Below are 27,087 nucleotides of genomic sequence, written 5' to 3' on the forward strand. Positions count from 1 at the left end.
ACAATATGTAAGGGTAATTTTTAATGCTATGGATACTGTTAGTTATTCGAATCCTAGGTTAAATAATTTCCATTTTTTTGGCAGAATATGGAGCAAAATTACATTAGTTTAAGTACCCAGGTAGGTTTAAAATACTATCTCAACTTTACTAACACACTGTTAATTATAACTAATCTACAACACTGAATCCTTGGTTAAGAATAAAATCACTATGCCTTATATTATTATGAGAAAATAATATTTATGTTTTGATGGTGCTTCTAGGAATGGATTGTGTGAAAAGAAAATACTTGTTCTCTAAATCAGAAGCCATCCAGCTGTGTCTGTGAATATATTCAGGGGCAATTGGATAGAATGTAACTCATGTTATATAATCAATCAACCAATCAATCGTCTTTTCCTTGTGTGAATTCCCACGTTTACACAACAGCTATGCTTTGACAAGTTGCCTGTAATTTGAGATTTTATAAATTGAATCTTATTTCACATTGATTTCTATTAAAAGTTCACAGACATCTTATCTGTATGTATGTTATTCAAGTGAGAAGGGCTAAAAACACTTTATCTTTAAATAACTGTGCTTTCTCTCTAGCCTGTCCAACAAATCACTAATAACAACAAACACTGAGTCGTTCAATGCTGTATTTAAAAACACACAGAACTGACTCCTAATATATGACTGACTACCAAGAAATGGCTAAGAAATATATAACATTCTTCACTTCCTACATTAGCCTTTGCCTCCATAGACAAAAATAACTTATTTTCAAGATAGACAATCTCAGCTTAGATCTTCATTTAGAGTATTTGGATATAAAAAAAATTTGATTCTGGTTTTCAGATTTGAGAGCCTTCTGCATGAAGCCGGTGGCTGGAGTTATGCGAGGGGGTGAGATGACCCAGGGAGGTACAGAGTAGAAGACGAGCAGAAGGTAACCCGTGACAGGTCCATGAAAATCCTCAATACTTCATGAGTGAATATAAAAAGAGAAGATTATAAAGGAGCAGCCAGAGAGGTAAAGAGGAAGATGGAACAAGTGGTTAATAATGTTAAAAGCCCCTGAGAGACTAAAAAAGACAGAATACAGAGTGTCCATTGGATTAGAATTAATGAGTTCATTTTTGACCTTGAACAGAATTAGAAGAAACACGCAGTACATTTCAGTGGGTTGAGAAGTAAATGGGGGTGTAAGAAGTAAAGATAAGGGGGCCTCGGCTATTCTTTTGAGAAATTAAACTATGAAAGAAAAAACATAAAATATTAAATTGTTAGGTATTTACCTAAATGCCTTAGACGGAATTATGAAGCTAAAACATGGCTTTGTTTTTTATAGAGGTTAATAGTTAACATAGACGAATTCATAAAAATACTTAGCTTATAAAATTAAAGAAGATATCCTTCATCTTATTATCCATGCATTTATTTACTCATGTTATTCCATAAACATTGATTGAATACCTACTGTTTATAGGTTACTATGCTTTTACCCAATGTTCTCTACATAGGGATCCAGTTTTTTAAAAATTCTCAAAGGAAGACTAGGTATCTCCAGACAAATCATATGTGTCACTTTATTGGGTAAGAATAATAGAACCTAAACCTAGTAAAAAAATACATACAGGCTTTGGAGTCAAATAGGCTTGGTTCAAATCCTGCGTCTGCCACTTACTTTGATGTGTATGAAAATAATGGCAACCACCTCAGGGTCTGTTGGGAGAATAAAGGGCATAAGGTATGGAAAAGTGGCCAGCAGAATGATCTGCACACAGTGAGAGCACAATAAATGCTTTTGTTCCCTTCCCCTATCTTTTACTCCTTTGTGATCCATTTGCCTTATCGTCCATAAAATTCAGAGCCTAAGAAATGTCCACGTACAATACCCGAGTTGGTCTAGGAACTGGTGTCTTTTTCTCTCTCCTTCTAGCTGGTTCCCAGTATATATTTTAAGATTTAATTTATGTTACAAATATTTAATGAGTTGTGTTACATCATTTTGGGAAAATTGGTAGGTATAAATCTTTAAACAGAAGTTATATGTGACTATTCCGTATTTATTAGTCTTCTAGGTGATTTTTTCTCACACTTTTATCAAGTTGCTAAGAGGAGCTCACATCTAATGGAATACTGTATGCTAACATTGGATTAATCAATCCTTGTTCTTTCAAAGTTAGGTGGGTCAAAAATTAGATGTTGCTATGGTCTGAATGCTTATGTCCCTCTCTGAATTCATAAGTTGAAATCCTAACCCACAAGATGATGGTATTTGGAGATGGGCATTTTAGGAGGTGATTAGGTCATGAGGGTGGAGCCCTGGTGAATGGGATTAGTGCCCTTACAAAAAGGAGCCCAGGGAGCTTGTCTGCCCCTTCTGCCATGTGAAGACACAGCGCGAAGGTACCATCTCTGAACCAGAGCGGGCCCTTACCAGACACGGAACCTGATGTTCTCTTGATCTTTAACTTCTCGGCCTCTAGAACTGCACAAAACAGACTTCTGTTGTTTATAAATTTAGACTATGGTATTTTTGTTGTAACAACCCAAAGGAACTAAGACAGGTATTGTCTGTGATTCGAGATTATCTACAAATACTCTGTTTAACTCAATCTAGAGTAGAGAATTGCTCAAGGGCACTTTTAAGCTGATGATTTCAACAGGGCTCATAAAGTCGAAAATAAAATGTGACTGGAGAAAAGAACTGTGTAAATTGAGAATATGGGACGCAATAAATGCTTTAGCAAACATTATTAATAACAGTACTTTAGTACTTCAGAGTTCTCCCAAGAGTGGCAGAAAAGAGAAATAGTCAAGGGTACAGGATGCGAAGCCAATTACCTATCTTCAAATCTCCTTTCTGCCACTCAGAGCTCTGTGGCCATGGTCAATTTCTTTAACTATCCTGCGCCACAGTTTCCCCAGCTGTAAAACAGGATGGTAAGAGTGGCTAGCCTCATGGAATTGTTGCGAAGTTCAAATAAGATGATCAGAACCGTTCCTCACTCAGAGTAAACACCCGGTAGGTGTTTGCTCCCATTATTGTTATAATAAAACATTAATATGAAAACTATATCCTAAGTGTCTCTTCTTAGACGTTCTTTCTTATCAGCTTCTTAGAATATGAGTCCTAAAGAGCAAGGTGAAAGGGATGCCTTGGCTCTAAGCCCTACTGCATTGCGAGTCAGCTCTGAAGATTCCCCCACACACTGTCAATATCACAACTGGCTGTAGGACATTGACTCCCATGTCAGTTTCAGGTCCTGGACATCCTGAATATAAGTTTTGGTTGTGCAGTTGGCCGAGAGGGTCTCATTTCTAGCTAAGAAAGGACTGAAAAAAGGACATTCTCAATTTGGGCTGATAAATTGGGGTCTTCCACAGCCTTAAATCAGCTGTCAGGGAAATCTCCTGTTAGTGCAGTTACTTTGCCCTGAAAACCGCCAGCTGAAACTAGATTCTTATGTCAACCATGTGTCTGCAGTTTTTGTGTGCTGGAGGCAATTACTTACTTTGTAGTTCCTCCTCTGACAGTGTGTCCTCATGCCAGATGAACAGGGACAGGACGACTGATTGTCAACCTCACCAGGATGCTGTAGGCTGTGTTCTGAGGCACTTAGAGAGCGTGTGCGCAAAATCAATACATATGCAAAAACAAAATGCTGTGTTAAGCCAACTAACACAGCTGCCCCACAATCTAAATTGCGCACAGGCAGTATCATTTTCCTTAATGCACCGGAAATAAGTTGTCTGTGCTGGTCACAAAGGCTGACAGAGCCTGACTGCTATGTCTCTCACACCAGCCAGGCGTCTACCAGCATGGTACACGGTCAAGATGAAAAATGGACCAGTGGCTCACGCCTGTAATTCCAGCACTTTGGGAGGCCGAGGCGGGCGGATCATGAGGACAGGAGATCGAGACAATCCTGGCTAACACAGTGAAACCCCGTCTCTACTAAAAATACAAAAAACTAGCCAGGCGAGGTGGCGGGCACCTGTAGTCCCAGCTACCCAGGAGGCTGAGGCAGGAGAATGGCATGAACCCGGGAGGCGGAGCTTGCAGTGAGCCGAGATTGCGCCACTGCACTCCAGCCTGGGCGACAGAGTGAGACTCCGTCTCAAAAAAAAAAAAGAAAAATGGACCAAAAGGGTCCAAAGCACCTTACTGCTTCTTACAATGTGCTATAATTATTTGTGTCTTCCTCGCAAGATTGAACACTTCATAAGGTCAGGAGCCATGTCTATCTTTCCTACAACTGCATTCCCCAAAATTGCCTCGTCTATAGTGGGCACTACACAAATACAGATGGGTGAGTGGATGGTCGGAACTGGCTCAAAATCACTGCCACCACCGAAGAAGTAAGACTTGCTGCGTGTCTTCCCAACAGGGTCAGCCTGGCATCCTTCCAGTCTTCCTAGCCACGGAATGGTTGGGAAACATGGGTCTAGGTGGAGGTAGACTTAGACTCAAGGATTGCTCTAGCTCAGAGGTCTTACAAGGCTATGGTTTGGGATGTATCTGCATGTATAAGTATCTAAATATTTTCCAAAACAAGCCTGTCAGATTATATTAAAAGACTCTTCATCATCTGTAGGGAAGATGGTTATTTTTATTGTATAGAAGCATGCGATTCTGTGTATTGCTTTTTAAAAGGGTACAGCACAGTCCAACCCCTTAAGCATTCCCCAGGTTCACCAGTATCCTTGCTTTTCTGCCTCCATATCCACACCAACTAAACTACACCCTACAATGTTGCAATGATGTCATCTTATGGGTTAGGATTTCAACTTATGAATTTAGAGGGAGACACAAACATTCACACCACAGGGAACGTTCATCCTACAATGTTCCCTAACGGAAAGGCATGTGGTCAGGGCTGATCATTAATATTGTCCTTTCTGATGTAAGCTCCATGAGAGTGAGGCCTTTTGTTTTCTTAACTGCCAAGAATGGCATGCTATGCAGTGGATACTCAATAAAACACTTACAGAATGAATGGATGGATGGATGGATGGATGGATGGATGGATGGATGGATGGATGGGTGGATGGATGGATGGGCGAGTGGATGGACAGGTGGGCGGGTGGACAGACGGACGGGTGGACGGACGGACGGACGGGTGGACGGACGGACGGGTGGGTGGACGGACAGACGGGTGGACGGACGGACGGGTGGGTGGGTGGATGGACGGATGGGTGGATGGACGGATGGGCGGGTGGACGGATGGGCGGGTGGATGGGTGGATGGATGGGCGGATGGATGGATGGGTGGATGGATGGATGGGTGGATGGATGGATGGGTGGATGGATGGTTGGATGGATGGATGGATGGATGGGCGGATGGATGGATGGGTGGATGGATGGATGGATGGATGGATGGATGGATGGATGGGTGGATGGGCAGATGGATGGATGGGCGGATGGATGGATGGATGGATGGATGGATGGATGGATGGATGTGTGGATGGATGGGCGGATGGATGGATGGATGGATGGATGGATGGATGGATGGATGGATGTGTGGATGGATGGATGGATGGATGGATGGATGAATGGATGGATGGATGGGCGGATGGGCGGATGGATGGATGGGTGGATGGATGGATGGATGGATGGATGGGTGGATGGGCGGATGGATGGATGGGCGGATGGATGGATGGATGGATGGATGGATGGATGGATGGATGGATGGATGGGTGGATGGATGGATGGGTGGATGGATGGATGGATGAATAGATCGTGTTTGTCTTTAAGGTTTGCTGACTTCTTAATGATGACAATGCGTAAAATATTTCTTGGCATGGGTTTCTTCAGGCTATCGTGTTCATAAGACAAATACAATTATTGTGTTCATTGTAATAATTGTTCCACATCGTCATTAGTCTGTGCCCAACATGTGTTTTCCCAAGCCTCTGGGAGAGGGGTTTTTTGAAGTTGCCTGTCGAAGCAGATATGCTCAATGGGTTCTTATGAGTTAAAGGTTGTAGACTTGTGCTTCATAAGGACAATTCCAAAAGTCAATTTAATTCGATTATTTTTTTTTCCTATTTCTAGCCTTTAGAAATCACTTGCTGCCAGACTAGCCAGGGAGGGCTCTCTCGCTCTCGCTCTCTCTCTCTCTCGCTTGCTCGCTCTTTCACTCTCTCGTGCTTTCTCTCTCTCTCGCTTGTTTGCTCTCTTGCTCTCTCTCTCTCTCACTTGCTCTCTCTCTCTCTCTCGCTTGCTCTCGCTCTCTCTCTCTCTCTCTCTCTCTCTCTCTCCCCTGCAGAGGGGGCTCCAAGCCCAGATTCTCCTTGGCTTCTTCTTGGGGTAGTTCTCAGAATGATGACAGCAGTGTCTTTAGCTATTGCTGACATTTACTGGTAACTAACTGAGTTACCAGTTAGTCTAGTATTTAATTTTAGTTTACACTATGAAAATTTAATTTTAAAAAAAGTAGATATTTTTCAAAATTATATTTTCAGGGTAATTAAATCAATGATATTCTTGTACTTGAACAATATGTTCTTATTAGGCTATCAACTAATGACAACAATTCAACAATTAAATTCTAAACTTGTTCTGCATTTCTTCAAAATAAAAACATGGACTAACCCAAATACAGTCACGCACCATATGACGACGTTTCAGTCAAGGACGAACCACATATATACCGATGGTCCCGTAAGATAATCTTATTTTTACTGTACCTTTTCTGTGTTTAGGTATGTTTAGGGACACAAATACTTACCATTGTGTTACAGTTGGCTACAGTATTCAGTACAGCGACACGCTGTACAAGTGTGTAGCCCAGGAGCAATAGGCCTGTCCTCTAGCCTCGGTGTGCAGTAGGCTACACCATCCAGATTTGTGCAGGTACACGCTATGATGTTCAAACAACAACAAAATCACCTAATGGTTCATTTCTCAGAATGCATCCCCATCGTTCAGTGACACATGACTGTACTTAATTTTTTTTTTTTTTTGAGATGGAGTTCCACTCTGTAACCCAGGCTGGAGTGCAGCAGTGCCACCTCGACTCACTGCAGCCTCTGCCTCCCGAGTTCAAGCAATTCTCCTGCTTCAGCCTCCAGAATAGCTGGGATTACAGGCACCCACCATCACATCTGGCTAATTTTTGTATTTTTAGTAGAGATGGGGTTTCACCATGTTGGCCAGGCTGGTCGTGAACTCCTAACCTCAAGTGATCCGCCTGCCTCGGCCTCCCAAAGTGCTGCGATTACAGGTGTGAGCGCGCTGCGCCTGGCCTCACTGTACTTAATTTTTACCTAATCTTTTTTCTCTGTTGGATACTCAAAGCTTCTTAACTAAAACAAATGAGATTGTATAAATCTGTTACTAAATACAGTAGATATTCTATTACAGGACACAGTCATCAATTTCACTTGGAAATAAGTTTCCATCTTCTGAACTCTAATAACTCATTATATTTTTAAAATAACTTCCTATTTATATTCTTTACCTATAGGTCTTACCTCTTTTCAAAGCTCTAAGCTTCCACGGGGTAAGGCCAGTATCTTATTCAAATATTTATCCTCCATGTTACAAGGGCTTTGTGAACATTGGTTGAATGACAGAAATCATGCACAAATGGATCTGGGAGTGAGTGTGTAAGAATGTGGCAGTCCTCACTAACTAGCTCATGGACTCTTAGCAGCTTCCTTACCCAGAACATCATTCTTCAAAGATTTGAAAATCCACAAACTACGTGATCTCTAAGGTCTCTCCCAGCTCTGAAATGCTTATGCTCTGTAACCACCGTGGCGTTCTGATTCATGACTAAAAGCATCCAAAATGTTGTTCCACACTTCTCCGGTGTTTTAGAAGGCTCATCAGTATTTTTTCCCACTATTGTGAGTTTTGGGAATGTACCTTAATAAAGTAACTGGTACCAGAATGCTGGCAGTCAATGTTTACTACAACTGTAAAAAAGCCTTTGAATTGCCTAAAACATGCTATAAAATCCTGTGCTTTTTACTATAGATAGTTTCCCAGTAGTGACTTAGGACTTTTCAAGTGAAATCAGGTTGTTTAGACTTTATCTCCTCTTCTTTCTCCAGAATAGTTTTTCCTTCTCAAGCAAGGATTTTTAGAAACGGATATACTAATACCATCTTAAGATAGATACAATACATTAACAAGTAGCCTAGGTTGACCCAGTCACAAAACCCAGGTGTGGGTCCATTATTGACCCACGAGCCACTGTTTCCAACCAGCTGTGATCAGTCTTCATCATCGTTATAACATCCTATTTAGGGTGATCTATTACTAATCATCGCCTGTTTTGAGAATCTGAAAAACATGTTGTCTTAGTCATCATGAAATATGAATAAAATTACATGACACCTGCTGGGTGCAGTGGCTCACGCCTGTAATCCCAGCACTTTGGGAGACTGAGGCAGGCGGATCACAAGGTCAGGAGTTCAAGACCAACCTGGCCAAGATGGTGAAACCTCGTCTCGACTAAAAATACAAAAATTAGCCGGTTGTTGTGGTGGGCGTCTGTAATCCCAGCTACTTGGGAGGCTGAGGCAGAGGACTGCTTAAACCCGGGAGGCGGAGGTTGCAGTGAGCCGAGATTGCTCCACTGCACTCCAGCCTGGGCGATAGAGTGAGACTCATTCTCAAAGAAAAAAAAAAATTACAACACCATTCACTTTCATGGTCCTGTTCATACAAAGAGAATCATGCCAATTCCTCTGTCCAAATGCCCTCCCTTCCCAGCTACCTCCTGCTCATTCTTCTAGACCCAACTCTAATATGACTCCTTCTCTCCGAAGCAGAATTATTCATCTCTTCCGTATGTTCTGAAAGTATTGTGCTAGCAGAGCTGCCTTGTGGTTTATCACAGGCGTTACAGTAGGGTTAGTCTGTGTATTCACCGCTCCTCTCTGATGCACTTCTGAATCCAAAACTTTACACAGCACCTATAATACATTAGGCGTTCAATAAATGTTTGTGTGGCAAATATCTGCTCTGCAGGTCGATATTTTCATATTAAACTGTTGACTGGATTTTCCCTAAACTCCTGATAGAGTTTCAAAAGCATAATGCAACGGAGATTAAAATTTGTATTGATTTAGTCATTGTTGCCAAAAGCTACATGCTGGAAACTATTTCTCCCATTTCCTTTTTTTTTTTTTTTGAGACAGAGTCTCACTTTGTCACCCAGGCTAGAGTGCAGTGGTGCAATCTTGGCTCACTGCAACCTCCGCCTCCTGGGTTCAAGCAATTCTCCTGCCTCAGCCTCCCTGCCTCTAGCTGGGGCATGTGTCACCACGCCCGGCTAATGTGCTCGGATTTTAGTAGAGATGGAGTTTTCACCGTCTTGACCAGGCTGGTCTCGAACTCCTGACCTCAAGTGATCTGCCCACCTTGACGGCTGGGATTACAGGTGTGAGTCACCACACCTGGCCCCATCTCCATTTTTATATTCATGTTCAGCTCTTTTCCTATCCCAGTGCCACAATGCAAAGTTTTGCCCACACTTACTAATTAAATACCAAGAGAGAAAGCCCCCCTCTGACCACGGTCGGGTGGGGATGAAAGCACGGTCGGGTGGGGAGCAGCCAGAGCAGTCAGCCCAGCGCCCCCTCCCCACACCCCCACCCCTCCACAATCACCAGCTTTTAGTCCCCAGTATCCAGGGGCAGTCTGGCAACCGGAACTTTTGTGTTCAGCTGAAGAGAATGTGCAAATGACAGTTCTGGCTGTCAGGGAGCTTATTACCTAAGCAAGGAGCTTACATATTTATGAGCTGACATCTCAGATTTGCGGCTTTGCAGTATTCCTCAATTTCCCTTTAGAGCAGCCAATAGGCACAGACAGGCCTTGCGGGCTCATTACTTCACCCCACATCTCCACCCCCACCAAGACACAGCAGGTGGTTCATTTGTGGAGACATCCAGGGTCAAAGGAAAGTGAAAAATGAGCCTACACAAACTCCTGGGCTGGACCTGAAGAGGTGAATAATAGACCCACAGTGTATTCACTATGGCAAAGGCAGCTGCAGCAGGCGCTCCTATCGATGCATGTAATATTAATACATACAGCCCTACAGAGCTGCCTGTTAGCAAATCACGCTCCCGCACATCATTTCATGTCATCCTCTGCACCATCTTGTGGCTCTACATGAGGACTGGCCATGGGAACGGACCATTCCTATTAAACGTTTTCTTGTTGTTGTTCTGCAAATCACATTTTCTGAAGGAAAAACAAACTCTACCACCATGGAGGAGCTTGTTGCATCACGGACCAGAGTTCAAGCATTGCTATGGAAAATGTATCATTCTGCTGATAAAAAGGATAAATCCAGATACGTCCTGCAAGGTTGGGTTCAGAAAGGGAGAGCAATATGGCGTCATTCTCCTTAGTCTTGGATAGTCCCACCAAGAAAACAAACTCAGGGGAGAGGCAGAATCGAATCCAGATACTCCTCCACGGAGAGGAGACGTGAGATGTAACAAAAACCCAAGTATCAGGCTATAGTCCAAACCCAGCTTTGTCAGACTCAACCCTCTGCTGCCTCCGTGATGATTCCTTCTCTGTCCGCCTCTGCTTTTAGAAACCATTTTCCCTTCTCCATCCTCCCAGGCAGGGATCTGAACTCCCTCATTCATACCCTGGGCCAAGCCAAGTGACAGAGTGAGCCCTCCCAGTGCCATTGGCTTTCAGAATCTGACCTCTCGTTTTGAAATGAAAAGTTTTGTTGCTGACCGTTTCAACCATCAGAGGTTCCGGTCCACCTAAAGCCTGGCCTGCTTCTATGACAAAGAATGGGCCCACACTGCAAGAATGGCATGAAAGAGAACACTGTTTTGTTTCACTAAAATGTATGAATCTCAGTATCTGAGAAACCAATTAAAATATTGGTATAAGAAATGCTTTGTCCTCATACTAACTTAAAACTGCAGGCAACTGCACAGCGCTGTACTCATCAAAGCCTTCCACACACATGATTTCACTGCATCTTCACTCAAGACCTAAGGCAGGGCAGAGACTCTTCATCCATTCCTTCTGTCATTTACGCATCCATTCGGCAAACATTCATTGAGTGCTGCCCGGGTCTTGACACCAAAGGCAGAGCTTCAAGACAGGATTACAGTCGAGTGGGAAGGCAGACAGTGATGGCTGCGCGGTGAAGCATGGAGAGATGTAGGTGCCCTAGGGTGGCAGAGGAGAAGCCCTGACCCTCTGGGGCTCAGGGGATCAGGGGAGGTCTCATAGAAGGAGAGAAGAAAGGAGCCAGCCAGGAGGAGGACCCATTGTGCTGAGGGACCGGCATGAGTCAAGGTGAGGAGAGTGGCGGAGTAAGGAGTAACCCACGTAGGGCTGGAGCTCGCAAGAAGGGTGATCATTTTCTCAACATCACTCAAGTGGTTATGCACAGAGCTGGGACTCAAACACCCAGGTCTTGACTTCTACTCTAGCACGCTTTCCATTCTGTCACACTGCCTCGCTGTCTTCCCAGGTCCCCCGTCATTAAGGATCTGGGTCCTCTGCTGGAAAGTGTCTGAGAGACAGACCTACCGCTGACAGGAGAACATGAGGACAGTCCTGACATCGAGGCTATGACCAGACACTAAGCTAAGCACCATGCATTATCTCATTTAATTCTTGAAAAACCTAATGAGATAAGCTTCGCATGCGTTTTACTGGAGGAGAGAACAGAAGCCAAGCAATGTAGCAGTCAGTAGCTCAAATGGAGATAACAGCGCTGGGTCCTACTACATTTAGATGTTCCCTAATTGCCCTCTTCCACTGCCTCCCAGAGGAAGATAGGAGAAAAAAATGTCTAGGAGAGAAGGCAAGTCCTTCCTTTGATCAGGAAAACTTGCAGAGGCATTTTTCACAGCTCATTCTCCAAAGTTGTTTTAATTTTCTTTTTTAAAACCCTTCATTATATAAAAGTCTATTTTTTATGTTATTTTATTATTATTTTTTGAGATGGAGTCTCACTCCGTCACCCAGGCTGGAGTGCGGTGGAGGATCTTGGCTCACTGCAACTTCTTCCTCCTGGGTTCAAGCGATTCTCCTGCCTCAGGCTCCCAAGCAGCTGGGACTACAGGCGCCCGCCACCACGCCTGGCTAACTTTTTTGTATTTTTAGTAGAGACGGGGTTTTGCCATGTTGGCCAGGCCAGTCTTGAACTCCTGACCTCAAGGGATCCGCCCGCCTCAGACTCCCAAAGTGCTGGGATTACAGGTGTGAGCCACTGCGCCTGGCCTTATTTTTTATTTTTTAACTGACAAGTAGAAGTTGTATCTATTTATCATGTACAACACATTGTTTTAAAATACATACACATTGTGGAATAGCTAGACTGAGCTAATTAACATATGTATTATCTCACATACTTTTTTATGGTGAGAACACTTAAAATCTCCTCTCTTAGCAGCAATCTTCAAGGATGCGATGCATTGTTATTAACTATATTTACATGCTTCTCCCCTGCAGTGTCTCCAGTGGAAGAAGTGGGAAGACGAGGTTCGGACGGGGTGCATTCTTTCAGCATTGCCACAGGCTTTGCAGCAAAACTCACCAGGAGCTTGAGAGTTCTCTGCAGTGTAGATGAAATGAGGGAGGAATGGAGTTTACAGGGAGAAAAATGTGGGCCGATGTAAAACTAAGGCCAATTAGCTCAAAGGGCAAAAGTGAGAACGGGCAATGTGTCTGCTAAGACAAGTGAGGCAGGCCCTGATGGAGGCGCTGTTGTTCAGAGTTCAACACTGAAGGCTACGCTTGGTTTTCACAACACTTCTTGGGCTCCCAGCTTTTCAGAAAAGCACCGGTTGTTAGAAAGACAGCTGTCCAGAGAGAACATACCAGCATAGTAGGATTGTTGAGCAAAGCAAGAACACTGGCGGTGGATCTCAAGCAAAGCTTTCTGGCAGAACATCAGGCCGAAACGAAAGCTTTGTTCCGTGTGTAAGGCACTGATCAGTTTAGAACTTTGCTTGAAACTTTAGAGACAACCCACCTCTCTCTCTCTCTCTCTCTCTCTCTCTCTCTCTCTCTCTCTCTCTCTGTCTCTGTCTTTCTCTCCTTTCTTTCACCTTGACTCTAGTATTTTTTTTAATTGCTCAGCAGTTTTCCCGATGCCAATCAGCTGCCTCTCTCAAAGACGGTGTGCAGGTATCAGCATATCTGGTCTCCGCTCATTCACTGCTAAAAAGCACTCTCCGTCCCCCACGAAAACACGTGAGATTCTAGAGGGGGCTGCGGCTTGGAGCTGTCCACCAGCGGTACTCCAGAGGCACAGGCTGGGGGCGTGGAGGAGGGGATGTAGGAGGGTGGGGTTGCTTCCTCTGTCAGTGAGCGGAAACTTGAAAAATGGTTTCTTATTTGCCTTTTCTTTTCTATTTCTGGAGCAAGCCTTCTCCTTAGCTCAAAACCAGGGGCACGATGAAAGACTGTCTGTTTCCCCTAACCCAGGAAGGCTATAACTGGTATCTGCTTTAACAGGGAGCCGCAAACAAGGATGAGAACTGGAATTTGGGTAAGAAAATTATTCCTCTTCTAGTCTTTGTTTTTTAATGATTTTCCTTTCTCCGGCATGATTTTTGCTCTAGGTTTTCCACTCTGCTTCAAGCCTCTTCCAGATGCATGAGTCTCACAGAGTCCACGTAAACAAGAAACCAAAACAAAACAGCACAAGATCGAAAGCTTTTCCCCCTTGTGATACAACCACTTTATGTGCAGAGAGGCGCTCACGTGATGCTGCCAACATGTGTTTTCTGTCTCAGATTTCCCTTGATAACAAAGGACATATTTTAAAAGGCGTGGCCCTAGGTGCATTTGGCCAGCAGGAATCTGAGTGGAGTTTGGGGATTTCATTTGGCCTTAGGCTAATTTCCTCGGGTGCCCAGTGCTACAGCCCTTGATGATGTTAAACCCCAATTAATAAAGTTAGGAACACTTTGGGTCAGGTTTGTAAGATATGATCTCATTCTACTGCTTACAGAACTGATTTAATATTCAGGAATCAACTGAGCTCATTCATTTCCAAAACTGGCAGCCCTGCATGTTGCTTTACAGTGCTCCCTCTGTCCAAGGCTAGGCAGGGCACATTAAAAGGAAATCTGTAGAAGAGGCTTTCATGATGTTCCAAGACTCAGAGAGAAGGATGGGGGCTGGGAGACAGGCAGGGTGGACAGGTAGGAGGGGCAGTAGCTCTGCCTGGGGTATGAATGTGATAGAGAGAGAAAGGCAATGATAGCTCAGAAAAACTCATGGCTGTTATTGTTAGAAATCCCACTTTCACATCTATGTAAGTTTTAAGAAGCCAGAAATGCTGCATTAACATTACAGTACGGACTTTTAAAAAAAGTTGCAAATGACCATAAAACATATCAGCCATCTGTTTTGATGACTTATCAAAAGAATGATTTGTGATCTTAAAAGCCTCCTTTAAAATACTGCTTTTTAATCAAGAAAGCTTATGTTACTCTTCCGATACAAAATTCACCTCACTTCAGCTTTCGAAGAAAAGGTAGGTCATATCTTTAAATTTCAATTTCTCATCTTTTAAATAGCTGTTCCTTTCTCTTGTGACATAAACTGATTTTGGTCTTCAAGTGACTTGTTTTTCCTCCCTGAATACTTAGGAATTGAAGTGGTTAAACCGAGCCCTCATACAGAAAGATGGAAAAGTCTTTGACTGGTGTAAACTAGCGATGACTAGCTTTCCACTAGACAGTGGCCTGCAACCCAAGAGTGACCAGACATTGTACTCTAGAATGGGGAGATGTCCAACCTCAAGAAAAGTTGAAATGGACGGGAAACGTAGTCAACATTTGACATTAGTTAAAAAACAAAACAAAACAAACAAACAAACAAACAACCCTCACATTTGTGCAGCCAGAAAGAACCTGTTCTGAAAGCCACAGGCTAACTTCATCTTTATGATCCTGTAAAGAGAATACATTTCGGTTCCGTCTTTGATTCTAACATGAGCCAACGTCAAATATTTCAGCAACTCTGAATAAGCCTGATTAGAGCAATGACTGTCAGTTCAGAAACCTTCTTCCTTTATTGCCCATTTTATTCCCATCCACCGGAGGATGTTTATAGCTTCTATGTCAGTAGTTTGTGTCTCTTCTGATAGAACTAGGTATTCTGCAAGTCCACTGAACAAGAAGAAAGCTCGTACAATCTGGAACCTCCTAACTTCTTTGAAATGCTTTATACATTTTATTTTTACTTTTCTCAAAAGGAAACTGAAAAAGTTAAAGTAGAAAAAACTAGCAAGAAAACAGACCACCTAACTACAGCAACATATATAACTGTGTTACTTACACTGCTTTCCAATCCATCATCACTGATAAGTCATGGCTAAATAATCAAGCGCAGAATCCATTTCTTCACGTCTGCTAATAAATAGCTTCTCTCAAATGTGTCTTGCAGATCTGGGGCCATCTCAGGAGAAAGTAAAATTGTGCAAAGGTGAAGGAGAAAAGGCTGGAAAATTCTAAAATCCATGGGGGTCTGAGAACTCTCAGAGCAGACCCTGGTGAAACATTCTTGTGATTCCAGCCTTTGGCTAAACCATGATCCTGGCCTCACTGAGCTCCCAGCCACCTTCCCAGTGCAGATCAGCCCCTGCTCCAACATTGCATTTCCCTCCAAGAACAGGGCATGGATGGGAGAGGAGCTCACAGAATTCTGCCAATCTGTACATGCAAGCACGCTTCTCAGAGGAAGCTGCACCAGTTTCGCTCTGGTGTCTGCTATCTCAGAGAGAGAGAGGGAGGGAGGGAGGGGCAGAGGCAGGCAGGCAGGGAGGGGTGAGACAGGGAGAGAGAGGAAGAGAGAGGGAGGGAGAGAGAGAGAGAGAGAGAGAGAGAGAGAGAGAGAGAGAGAGAGAGAGAGAGAGAGAGGAGCTCTGCTAAAAGAGACAGCCGAGAAAGAAATACTTGCAACAACTCCCATTAACCCACAGTAGCTTAGGGTTCTTGGCACAGCAGCTGCAAAATATACTGTGAAAATCAAACATTTAAAATCTTTAATTGTATATCCCTATACACATTTAGCCATGTATGTGTAGACAAAGCTGACGGAACCCAGGTTTTGTATATGTCTGTGACTCTGCAAGGGAACACTCGTAGACAAACAGATGCAGATATATATCCCCATGAGAATAATATCTGCATGCACATGTTTCGTTTTCTAAGTGAAATTGTCTAGTCTCACAGTTTGCATGTCTTAAAACTATTCCAATGCTCTCGGTAATGAAAGTGCAAACCCAACAAACAGCCCTTTGCCTCTGACAGCGTCTCATCTCTGATCGTGTTCTCCTCAGTTTGGTTTGGTCTGGGTTCCTGTTTCTCTTTCCCTACCTCAGGAAAGAAACCCCCAAAAGAGAAGAAGGTAGAGAGGCGAGGCAGGAGCTTTCAGTGTGACTGTCAACTTTGCATGCCCCACCCCATCGTTCATGGCACTGCAACCCAGGTCCCTCCACAGATCCAGCCAAAGCCCAGATGATGCCCACGGGAGGGCGTGGCATGGATCAGAGGCGTGAGACCCACAGACGGGGCTCTGTAATAGCACGGGAACTGGTGAAGATGTTTAAGGAAAAAGAAGCAACAGAGAAGCTGAAGGCAGGAAGGGAGAAGGGAGAAAGGCACAGGTGAGGCAGGCTGGGAGGGGCAGCCATGGTGGCAGGAAGCACAAGGTTGCCTGTGACTGATTCCTGAGTGGTCTCTCCAACCCTCCCTCTCTTTATGAGGACTCCGTTCACCTGTGTTTCTCCATGTGGAGTCCCAGTCATCTGCACTAGAGATACCTGGACCTTACCCCAAAGATTCTGATTGAGCTGGTGGGACCGTCTGCATTTTACCAAGCTCCACAGATCGTTCTCCTGCAGGTGGGAGTTTCTGGAGACCCACTGCTTCATTGATATTGAGCAAATGAATGGATGAAAAGTGAATGACGTGAGAAGAGATCCTAACAGAACACCTATGGGAATGCCAACATTTATGGAGGATGCGAGAGTTGAAAGGAAACTGAAGGCAAATAGTCAGAATGGTGAGAGGGGAGTGAGGAGGGAGAAGAATCACTGAAACGAGAGAAGGAATGACCTGCCGCTTTCTCAAAGGGCAGTGCTTTTATAGCTCTGGGGCTACATGTGCTATCCCGTTCCCTTAACCCAGAACGCTCATCTCCAGGCAAACCATCCCTTAAAACCCAGCTCAAAAGTCTCATCCTCTTGGAAACTTTCCTAACTCTCCCAGGCAGAGGGAATGGCTCCAATCACATCTTGTTTGTATTTCTCATTGTAAGTACCTCTACACACTGCCCTTCTTTATTGGCTGGTTTCTCTCTTTCTCATTCTAGGATGATGAGCTGTTTTATGTAGACTAGATGATCTCTCAGTCATCACTACATGTCCCCAAATTCTGGCTAAAGTAGCTACTCTGTGTGCACTAACTAAATGGCTAAATCTATCACAAGAGGATTTCTTGACCTGAGGAGCTGGTACATAGACATTTGCTCTACAATTGGTCTTTAAACTGAACATCTGCCTCCATTTCACACGCTATTTTCATGCATGATACACTTCACAGTATCACTTTAAATGTTTCTTTATTGAGATTTAGTCTAGAGAGTTATGACTTAGTGGAGAATGAAGAGAAAACGTTACAAGGAACTAATCTAACAAGGAGGTAAATAAGACAAAAGGCAAAGAAAGTACCAGACTGAGGTGAACTCAGTACAAGGTGCAGCACTGCAGATGTGGTTTTTGATAAACTGATACATTTGGGACTCAGAAAGGTGCCACACTTCCATTAATGGTGACAAAGAAATTGCCTAAACAGAGATGAACTGCTCAAAGTAAAACCAAATGTAGTCACTTCTGGAGAAGGACTACCACATTAAGCCCCAATGTAAGAAAATGGTCACTAAATTTGGTGGAACAGAGTTGGAAATGAAAGATACCAAAATAATTAGCAGAAAACAAATCACCCATCTACTCGCCTTAAAAAAAGATTAGATGAATTATAGATTAAAAGTTAGGGATCACACAGCACTTTGGGAGGCCGAGGCGGGTGGATCACGAGGTCAGGAGATCGAGACCATCCTGGCTAACATGGTGAAACCCCATCTCTACTAAAAATACAAAAAATTAGCCAGGCGAGGTGGCGGCGCCTGTAGTCCCAGCTGCTTGGGAGGCTGAGGCAGGAGAATGGCGTGAACCCGGGAGGCGGAGCTTGCAGTGAGCCGAGATCGTGCCACTACACTCCAGCCTGGGGGACAGAGCAAGACTCCATCTCAAAAAAAACCACAACAAAAAAGTTAGGCATCACACTAATCATTGAATAGATGAATGAATGAATGAATGAATGAATGAATGAATGAATGAATGAAATGGCGAAGGGTCTGGAACATCCTTGGGGAAACACCAGCATTTGAGGGGCATTTCAAATACTGTTTTCATAGTTTTTAAAGTGTTTCATCACTTGGTGTTGAAACACTTGCTCAGTGTTTCAGAAAAGCTGAATGACTTGCTCTTGGTCACACAGCTACTAACTTCCTGGACGAGATCTGGAACCCGATCTTCCACATTCAATCTGCTACACTTTCCACCGCACCGCATTAAGCCCCAGCGTATGAAAATGGTCACTAAACTTGGTGAAACAGAGGTGGAAATGAAAGATACCAACAGGAATCCATCTTGAAACACAAGAGAAAGCCATCTCAAGGAACAACCTACTTGTCCAAACGTCGGTTGGCAAGCAGCATGCGTAGTGCTGTGAAGCTGGGAATCCCTAACCAGAAGTTTGGGGTGGCCTGGCTGGGAAGGCTGCCCCCCAGGACTCTCCTCTCCACTGTCTCTCGTGTTCAACGATCCCGGGGTCACGTGGAGGGGACATGGAGATGTGCCTTCTAGATCTTGCTTCAAGGGAGGACTTGTTGCCCCGGCTGTGGGCAGTTGGCCTCTAGCTGACAGCTCCTTCAGGATTTGCTTCCACTGAAGAAAGCCACAGAGGGCTGCAGAAGGCCCAGGGCCTGGCCTTCCCACAGTGGTTCACATCCAAAGACTGTGAGTGTGTAAAGCAGTCTTTGGAGGGCAGTGAGGGTATAAAGGCCCAGCCATCAAGTCCAGCGCATGACACAAGCACAGGCCATTTACGCTCCAGCGCTTCCCTGTGGGGCTGGCCAAGGCTTTGTTAGCCTGTTTGGCGGTTTGACTTTTTCCTCGGCACAATCCTGCGTCCTCCTGGTTTCTACAGGTGTGGATTTCCAGTAAACATCCTGCATGCCCAGCTCCACCTGAGTGCTGGCTTCCAGGGAACCCAACCTGCAATCTTCGGCTCTGTTTCCAGACTTACTACCAGCAATCTCCATATACGTGAACCTCTGCTAATTTCAAAGCTTCTTAGCAACAAAAATGGACTCTTCTTCCCTCGCCAAAATGTTGGGCAGCTAATTTTATCTCTAGAGGTCTCAGTTCTCTCATCTAGAGGGAATTAGAGGCAATGGAGCTCTCGGGCCTCCTGGGAGGTATAAGGAAGTCAACCCTCCCCCGACCAGTACTGACGGTCTCGCAAGATTTCACTTCAGGCTGGGCACGGTGGCTCACACCTGTAATCCCAGCACCTTAGGAGGCCAAGGTGGGTGGATCACCTGAGGTCAGGAGTTCAAGACCAGCCTGGTCAACATGGTGAAACCCCATCTCTACTAAATACAAAAAAAATTAGCCAAGTGTAATTACAGGCCTGTAGTCCCAGCTACTTGGGAGGCTGAGGCAGGAGAATCGCTTGAACCCGGGAGGCAGAGGTTGCAGTGAGCCGAGATTGTGCCATTGCACTCCAGCCTGGGCAACAAGAGGGAAATTTCGTCTCAAAACAAACAAAAAAATTCACTTCAAATAAGGGGTTTGCAATTAAAATATTTTGGAAAAGCACTGGTTCTGATGATCCCATAGACCCCTCCCTCTGTAATATTCTATGATGCTCTGACTGTCTTCAGAAAACACAAACAAGCAGAATAACAAAATGGTACCTAAGGCCATCCACTAATTTGAAAAACAAATCAACTCATATATAAAGACAAGATCGTAATATAGATTAAGAGAGCGATGGCTTTAAGGCTAAATCCTGGTTTATTGGACAGATAGGGAACTATAAATGATGATGGAATTAAGAATAGTTTCCTGAAGGGGTTTGGACAATTTATTACTTTACAGGGCTATCAGGAGGACTTAAGATGGGTAAAGTAAAATAAAAAGTTTCAGTTAAATGAATCAAATTCCATGGTTGAAGTTTGCAATGATCTCTTCCCTCCTGGCCCCCAAACACAGGAGTGTCTGTGACAAAGGCCAACTGAGGGACATAAGAAATTAGGTCCCACTGTCTCTGGTAATATACCCGAGGGACAGAAGTAGTTTCTTTATTCCCCGCATATAGGAAAATACCATTCCAAGTAACGGTTAAAAAGAACATATAAGCAGCTAAAACTCGATGGAAACACTTTATGTAAAAAAATATATATATTCATATGCAAGAAAGAAAGTCTAATGGTTACTAAATTGTTATAAATAACGAAAAACTCTAAACAAATCATACCCAAATTACCTTAGAATTTCCCTGTGGGAAATACCAAATGTATGAAAATCCTTAATCATTTAAAGACACCAGGATTAAAATGAATCATCCATATTCTGAAAATACAATGCAGAGATGGTTAAAAAGAAATTTGTAAAATTTGTGCTCCTTTATGTGCTGCACCACCAAATCTACACATTTTAGTAGTGTTTATATTTGGCAATTATCTCTAAAATCCATATTGTTCAGACAAAAGGAATGCAGGTACATTACAGTATATAATGACAGTTGTACATAATGCTTTATGTATGAGCCGCAGTGGCTCAGACCTGTAATCCCAGAACTTTGGGAGGCTGAGGTGGGTGGATCACCTGAGGTCAGGAGTTCAAGACCAGCCTGGCCAACATGGTGAAACCCCATCTCTACTACAAATATAAAAACCAGCAGCGCGCGGTGGCAGGCACCTGTAATCCCAGCTACTTGGGAGGCTGAGGCAGGAGAATCACTGAACCTGGGAGGTAGGGGTTGCAATGAGCCAAGATTGTGCCACTGCTCTCCAGCCTGGGTGACAGAGCGAGACTCCCTCTCAAAAGAATGAATGAATGAATGAATGATTTACATCTTTAAAACTTCAATTGTCTATAAATATAGATCTCAAGTCTGCTAATAAGAAAACTATACACCTGACACTATCTGGAATAGTCAGGTCTTGTGTACACCTATTATAGACTTATTTAAAAAAAATTTGTCAGGCGCAGTGGCTCACATCTGTAATCCCAGTACTTTGGGAGGCCGGGGTGGGCAAATCACCTGAGGTCAGGAGAACAGCCTGGCCAACATGGTGAAACCCTATCTCTAAAAATACAAAAATTAGCCAGGCATGGTGGCACGTGCCTGTAATCCCAGCTACTTGGGAGGGAGGCTGAGGCAGGAGAATCGCTTGAACCTGGGAGGCAGAGGTTGTGGTGAGCCAAGGCAGAGGTTGTGGTGAGCCAAGGTTGTGCCACTCCAGCCTGGGTGCCACAGCGAGACTCTCTCTCAAAAAAAAAAAAAAAAGTACTTTACTGCTTAATTTTCCAACTACAAACCATCATTTAGTTTGTCATTCCGTAGGAAATTAGGGATTTATTCATTTAAAATTCATTAAAATTTCACCATTTCTTTTGTAGCCTTGCTCCCTGTTTTCTATGAGGAGATGGAGCTGGCCCTGACCACAGCTACAATTTTAACTGAGAAGAGAAGGAAGGGAAAGAGCAGAGAGGCTGGGCACAGTGGCTTACACCTGCAATCCCAGCACTTCAGGAGGCCAAGGTGGGAGGATCACTTGAGGCAAGGAGTCCAAGACCAGCCTGGGCAACATAGTGAGACACTATCTGTACAAAAAAATTGAAAATCTAGCTGGGAGTGGTAGCGTGGACCTGCAGTCCCATCTACTTGGGATACTGAGGCAGGAAGATTGCTTGAGCCCGGGAGGTCGAGACTGCAGTGAGCAGTGTTGGTACCACTAGGCGACGAAGGGGTGGCACTTCAGCCTGGGCAACAGAGCAAGACCCTGTATCAAAAAAAAAAAAAAGAAAGAAAGAAAAGAAAAAGAAAGAAGGAAGAAAGGAAAACACGAAGGGAGGGAGGGAAGGAGGGAGGAGGGGAAGGAAGGGAGGGAGGGAAGAAGGAGGGAAGGAAGGAAGGACAGAGAAAGAGAGAGAGAGACAAAGAAGGAGAGAGGAAACTTTTGGGGATGGAAGGTGGGAAGGGGTTGGAGGAGAAGCTCTAGAATGGAGCCATCTGAGCCCTGGGGAGATGGAGAGAGCAACGTGTGATGTAAAGCTCCCTACACAGAATAGGGGCCCAGGGCCTCCTCTCTTCCCACACTGCGGCACTGACCTCCTGGCCTTGCCCTCACCCACTCTACTCCGAAAATGTGCAGAGAAGACATGACAGAAAGCTTGGGAACTAGTACTTTACTCAGCAGCCCCTAGGGGATACGAAAATGACCGCAGCAGGACCAGGTTCCTCCCTTAGGAAACCCTGGTGCTGGCGGCACCAGAGCTCTCAGGAGAGAACAACCTTCTACAGAGAGCCTTCGGATCATGGCTCTGACCAACGCCTGCGAAAGGCCTACCGGGGTAGCTGGAGTCATGTGGCATCAAATCCCATAGCACAGATGGGTTGGCTTTGGAAAAGCCACCAGATCCTTACAGAAGAGACTGAAACTCAAAACTTGCATAAGGCCAGACAGCCACCCTACGGCAACGCCGAGAGCAAAACCAAGTTCTAGCTCCAAGTCCATGGGTCCAGCCGGTGCTTCCAACACGCCCATCACCACCCAGCTCTCCCATACGGACAGTCATTATCCTTCAGATACGTGGTGCTGGGATGCCCTTGATCTTTAGTCTCATAGACTTAAGAGAGGGTTTTTATCCCTCTCAAAAGAACCGAGAAATTCTCTCCATACAGGACATTTGAGAACAGAGCTCTTTTGTTGCAAATAGTCAGAACATCAAACATTTTTTCAAAAAATAAAAGGTCAAATACCTTTAAAATTTAGTTAGATCTGCATGGAACAAAGGAAGTACTTTCAAGAATGTAAATGGTGCATGTGGGACATGCTAATATCTTAAAAACTCATTTGGCATGAGGTATATACAGGGTGGTAGGCACTACCCAAAAGAAACTTGGCACTTCATGTAAATCATTTAATTCATGTTATGTACATGAAATGTGAAAATCTATACCTAAAATCTATATATTAATTAGCTATCCTTATGAGAAAAATGATACATGAAAATCTAGATGTAACTTTTAAAAGACAAATCAGGAAATGTTATGTGTCATTTAAAAGTTCACCATGGCCGGGCACGGTGGCTCATGCTTGTAATCCCAACACTTTGGGAGGCCGAGGCAGGCAGATCACCTGAGGTCAGGAGTTCAAGACCAGCCTGATCAACATGGAGAAACTCCGTCTCTACTAAAAATACAAAATTAGCCGGGGTGGTGGCAGTGCCTGTAATCCCAGCTACTCGGGAGGCTGAGGCAGGAGAATCGCTTGAATCCGGGAGGCAGAGGTTGCAGTGAGCCGAGATCGTGCCACTGCACTCTAGTCTGGGTGACAAGAGTGAAACTCCGTCTCAAAAAGAAAAAAAAAAAAAGTTCCCATAAGCTTCTTTTCCAATTAATACAGAAAGTTTTCAGAGATAGCCCCGTCTCATGACAAAGCAGTTGGTACCCACGGATGCTCTTTAACCCTCCTACCATTTTATGTGCCTTTACTTATCCAGAGTCATTTTCTTCATACTTAGAGAATATCTATAATCATAACTATTATTTTCATTCATTCATTCAACAAAAACATACAGAGAGTGCCTGAAACAAGAACAACCTAGTTTTGATCTTCACTGAGCTTATAGTCTAAACTAGTCATGGTTTGCCAAGATAATTGTTGCCTCTTCCTCTTCTTCTTTTTTTTTTTTTTTTTTTTTTTTTGAGACAGAGTCTTGCTCTCTCTGTTGCCAGGCTGAAGTGCAGTGGCACGATCTCAGCTCACTGCAACCTCCACCTCCTGGGTTCAAGCAATTCTCCTGCCTCAGCCTCCCGAGTTTCTGGGATTATAGGCGTGCGCCACTACAGCCGGCTAATTTTTCTATTTTTAGTAGAGATAGGGTTTCACCATGTTGGTTAGGCTGGTCTTGAACTCCTGACCTCATGATCCACCCACCTCGGCCTCCCAAAGTGCTGGGATTACAGCCATGAGCCACCCTGCCCAGCCTGCCTCTTCTTTTTAAACATAACATCTCCTCACTCCAACTCATTCTCAAAAAGATGTAACAAAGTATGTAATGTTGTATCTAGGTCTTCATTAAATCTGCGGTTGGAAGAAATCGTGCTGCACTCACCGTCCATATCAAGTAGTTCTAAAACAACAGACAAGATTCCTTTTTTATCAGAAAAGCAAAATCTACTTATCTGTCCACCTATACTACAGGTCTGGTGCCTGTCTCATCTGAAGTATGTGCCGCCTTCGTTGGTTTGTATGAAAACTTTGGGTGGTGAACGGCCAAGTTCTCAGAGTATTCTATAGACGTACAGCTGGTGTTCCATCAATGTGCGGCAGTGCCGTAGTTACCAAAATATCAGGCCAGCACAATATGGGCATGATGAAGCAATTGCCTAGTTCTAAAGACGGAAGTGCAGCAGAGCCAAATTTAGCAAAAGGCTCAACAATCCTCCGTCTGTGTGTTGATAAAGGAATAGAATTATTTCAGACTGCTATATGCCTCTAAATATGTGGCTAGTCTTAGCAAACATGCATTTGTTTATACTTTCGGTCACAAAGTCTAATTCTGATATGAATTCTTACTACCACACTAGCCCAGTGTAGCAATTATCCTCCATTTAAAAAGTGCTCTGCGGATAAAAACTAATCTCTGTGATACCTCTGCAGGCGTGATACCTCTTCTAAAGCAGGCTTATCATCTCTTTGTAAATGTAAGAGAAAGAAGACATTCATCCCACTGGCTTCTTAAGAACAGATGACAAAGAACTCTGACCCTAGCATCAAACTAAACTGGGTTCAAATCTCTCACACAGTAAAAACAAGTTAAGTAGCTAGTCCTTACCATATGCCAGGCCAGGTTCTCGGAGCTGTCTATACATCAACTTATTTTTTTTTTCTTTTTTTTGAGACGGAGTCTTGCTCTGTCGCCCGGGCTGGAGTGCAGTGGCCGGATCTCAGCTCACTGCAAGCTCCGCCTCCCAGGTTCACGCCATTCTCCTGCCTCAGCCTCCCGTGTAGCTGGGACTACAGGTGCCCGCCACCTCGCAAAGCTAGTTTTTTGTATTTTTTAGTAGAGACGGGGTTTCACCGTGTTAGCCAGGATGGTCTCGATCTCCTGACCTCGTGATCCGCCTGCCTCGGCCTCCCAAAGTGCTGGGATTACAGGCTTGAGCCACCGCGCCCGGCCTATATCAACTTATTTAACCCTCATGACAACTGTGACATCCACGACACTATTATCCTTAGTCTACAGATAAGGAAATTGAAACACAAAGAAGTTAAGACCTTTTCTGAAGGTCACATAGCTCGTAAGTGGCAAGGCCAAGATCTGGACCCGGGTGGCCGGGCTGCAGTCTCCTCTCTCAAACTTTTCACACCAGATTGCCTCGTGTAAATTACTGAAGTTCTCTAAACGACTGTTCGGTCCACGAAATGGGGATAATAATGGTACTGACCTCACAGGATGGCCAGAATGTTTAAAATCATGCATCTGAAAGTCCTTAACACATCACATACGCATAGTAGGTGGTCTTGCTTTTAACGAAGCCTGAGTTCATCATTAGCACTCAGGCTGCCTCGAAAGATTCCTCTTTGATTGTCAGGGAAGGGAGGTGGCGTTTTAGGCAGCTCTGGCAACGCTGCTCACAGACTTACCAAGAAAGGGGCAGGATCTATGGAAGGAAATGAATTTCACCATCCTTACTGCAACTCTTGTATAAGATACAAATCAATTAATTCATCACATTCTTATCACATTCAGCATCTTGCCATCACGAGGCCCCTGCCCAGCTCCTCGGAATTCCTCCTCTAATTCAGCTGTGGCTTCTCTAGTTGGCCGGCGCCCAGCCCTCACCCTGGTGAAGTTCGAGAGCTACATAAGCTGTCTTGCCTTGGATGTTCTTCTGAGAGTTTGGAAGGAACTCTAATTCAGTTTCTGACAAGTTATTGGCAAAAGGAGAGGAAGCGCTTGCCAATTTGCTTCAGGCACCGAGCATGTTAACAGGTATTACACCAGGTGTTATTAATATATTACTTACAACAAACCCAGGTTTCAACCTATTGTTTGGGTTATACAGAGTTATGAATTTTATACTTTACAAAGTACTGTATTTTTTCTAATCGAGAAAACTTGGAATGTGTGTTGAAGAATTCAGTCCTCAGTGTGAGATGTATTTATTACAAATGAGTCTTATTTCAGAATCAGTTTGTGGGTTAAATGACCAATACCATTTCTTCAAATCGATCACTTGCTAAAGCCGAAGACCGGGACAGGTGTCACTCCCAGGGCTCAGCCAGCCAAGCTCGCAGGAATGAGGTCAGTGCCCTGATGAAATGGCTTCCTTTTTCCTCTAAGGAAAGTTGACAACTTTCTCTCAAAGAAATTTCAGAGCTGGAAGGAATAGCTTTGGATGCTCTACACTTGGGGGCTTAGAAAATGAATATCTAAGACGCAGTAGTCCTAAAACTCCCACTGTTCTTAGCAAGCACAGGGACTGTCTATAATCTCATTGATGATGTATAAAGCCTAAAACAGCCTAAAACAAAGCGCACATTGCAAGTCAGAGAACAGGCAGGAAGGAAACGCTTCCGCTCAGCAAATTCCTAGAAGGGGAGAATATCTCCCTTAGGAAAATGGCCCTTTGACACGTTCCACACTGTGTACCTCGCACCCATGACTGCTTTAGCACTTTACCAGGCATCAGACCTACCAGCCGGAATACCACAAGCAGAAGCCAAATCAAATGAAACAAGGCCTCTGTCCAGCTCTATGGCCCTCC

General features: G+C 44.1%; 1 protein-coding gene across 2 annotated transcripts in view; it reads right to left on the minus strand.

The window, feature by feature from the left end:
- KIF26B (kinesin family member 26B) overlaps window positions 1–27,087 on the minus strand; it is a 555,676-nt gene that overhangs the window by 186,621 nt on the left and 341,968 nt on the right. Inside the window, exon 1 of one of the 2 annotated variants that reach the window (XM_028849150.2) lies at window positions 15,290–15,686. The exons of the other annotated variant lie outside the window; for it this stretch is intronic. Coding sequence (XP_028704983.2) covers window positions 15,290–15,309 — 20 coding nt within the window. The 5' untranslated portion in view covers window positions 15,310–15,686. Of the gene's footprint in view, window positions 1–15,289; window positions 15,687–27,087 lie in introns of those variants that run through there. 2 annotated transcript variants of the gene reach the window in all.

The sequence above is a fragment of the Macaca mulatta genome, chromosome 1 (genome assembly GCF_049350105.2).
Source record: "Macaca mulatta isolate MMU2019108-1 chromosome 1, T2T-MMU8v2.0, whole genome shotgun sequence".
NCBI classification, from domain to species: domain Eukaryota; kingdom Metazoa; phylum Chordata; class Mammalia; order Primates; family Cercopithecidae; genus Macaca; species Macaca mulatta.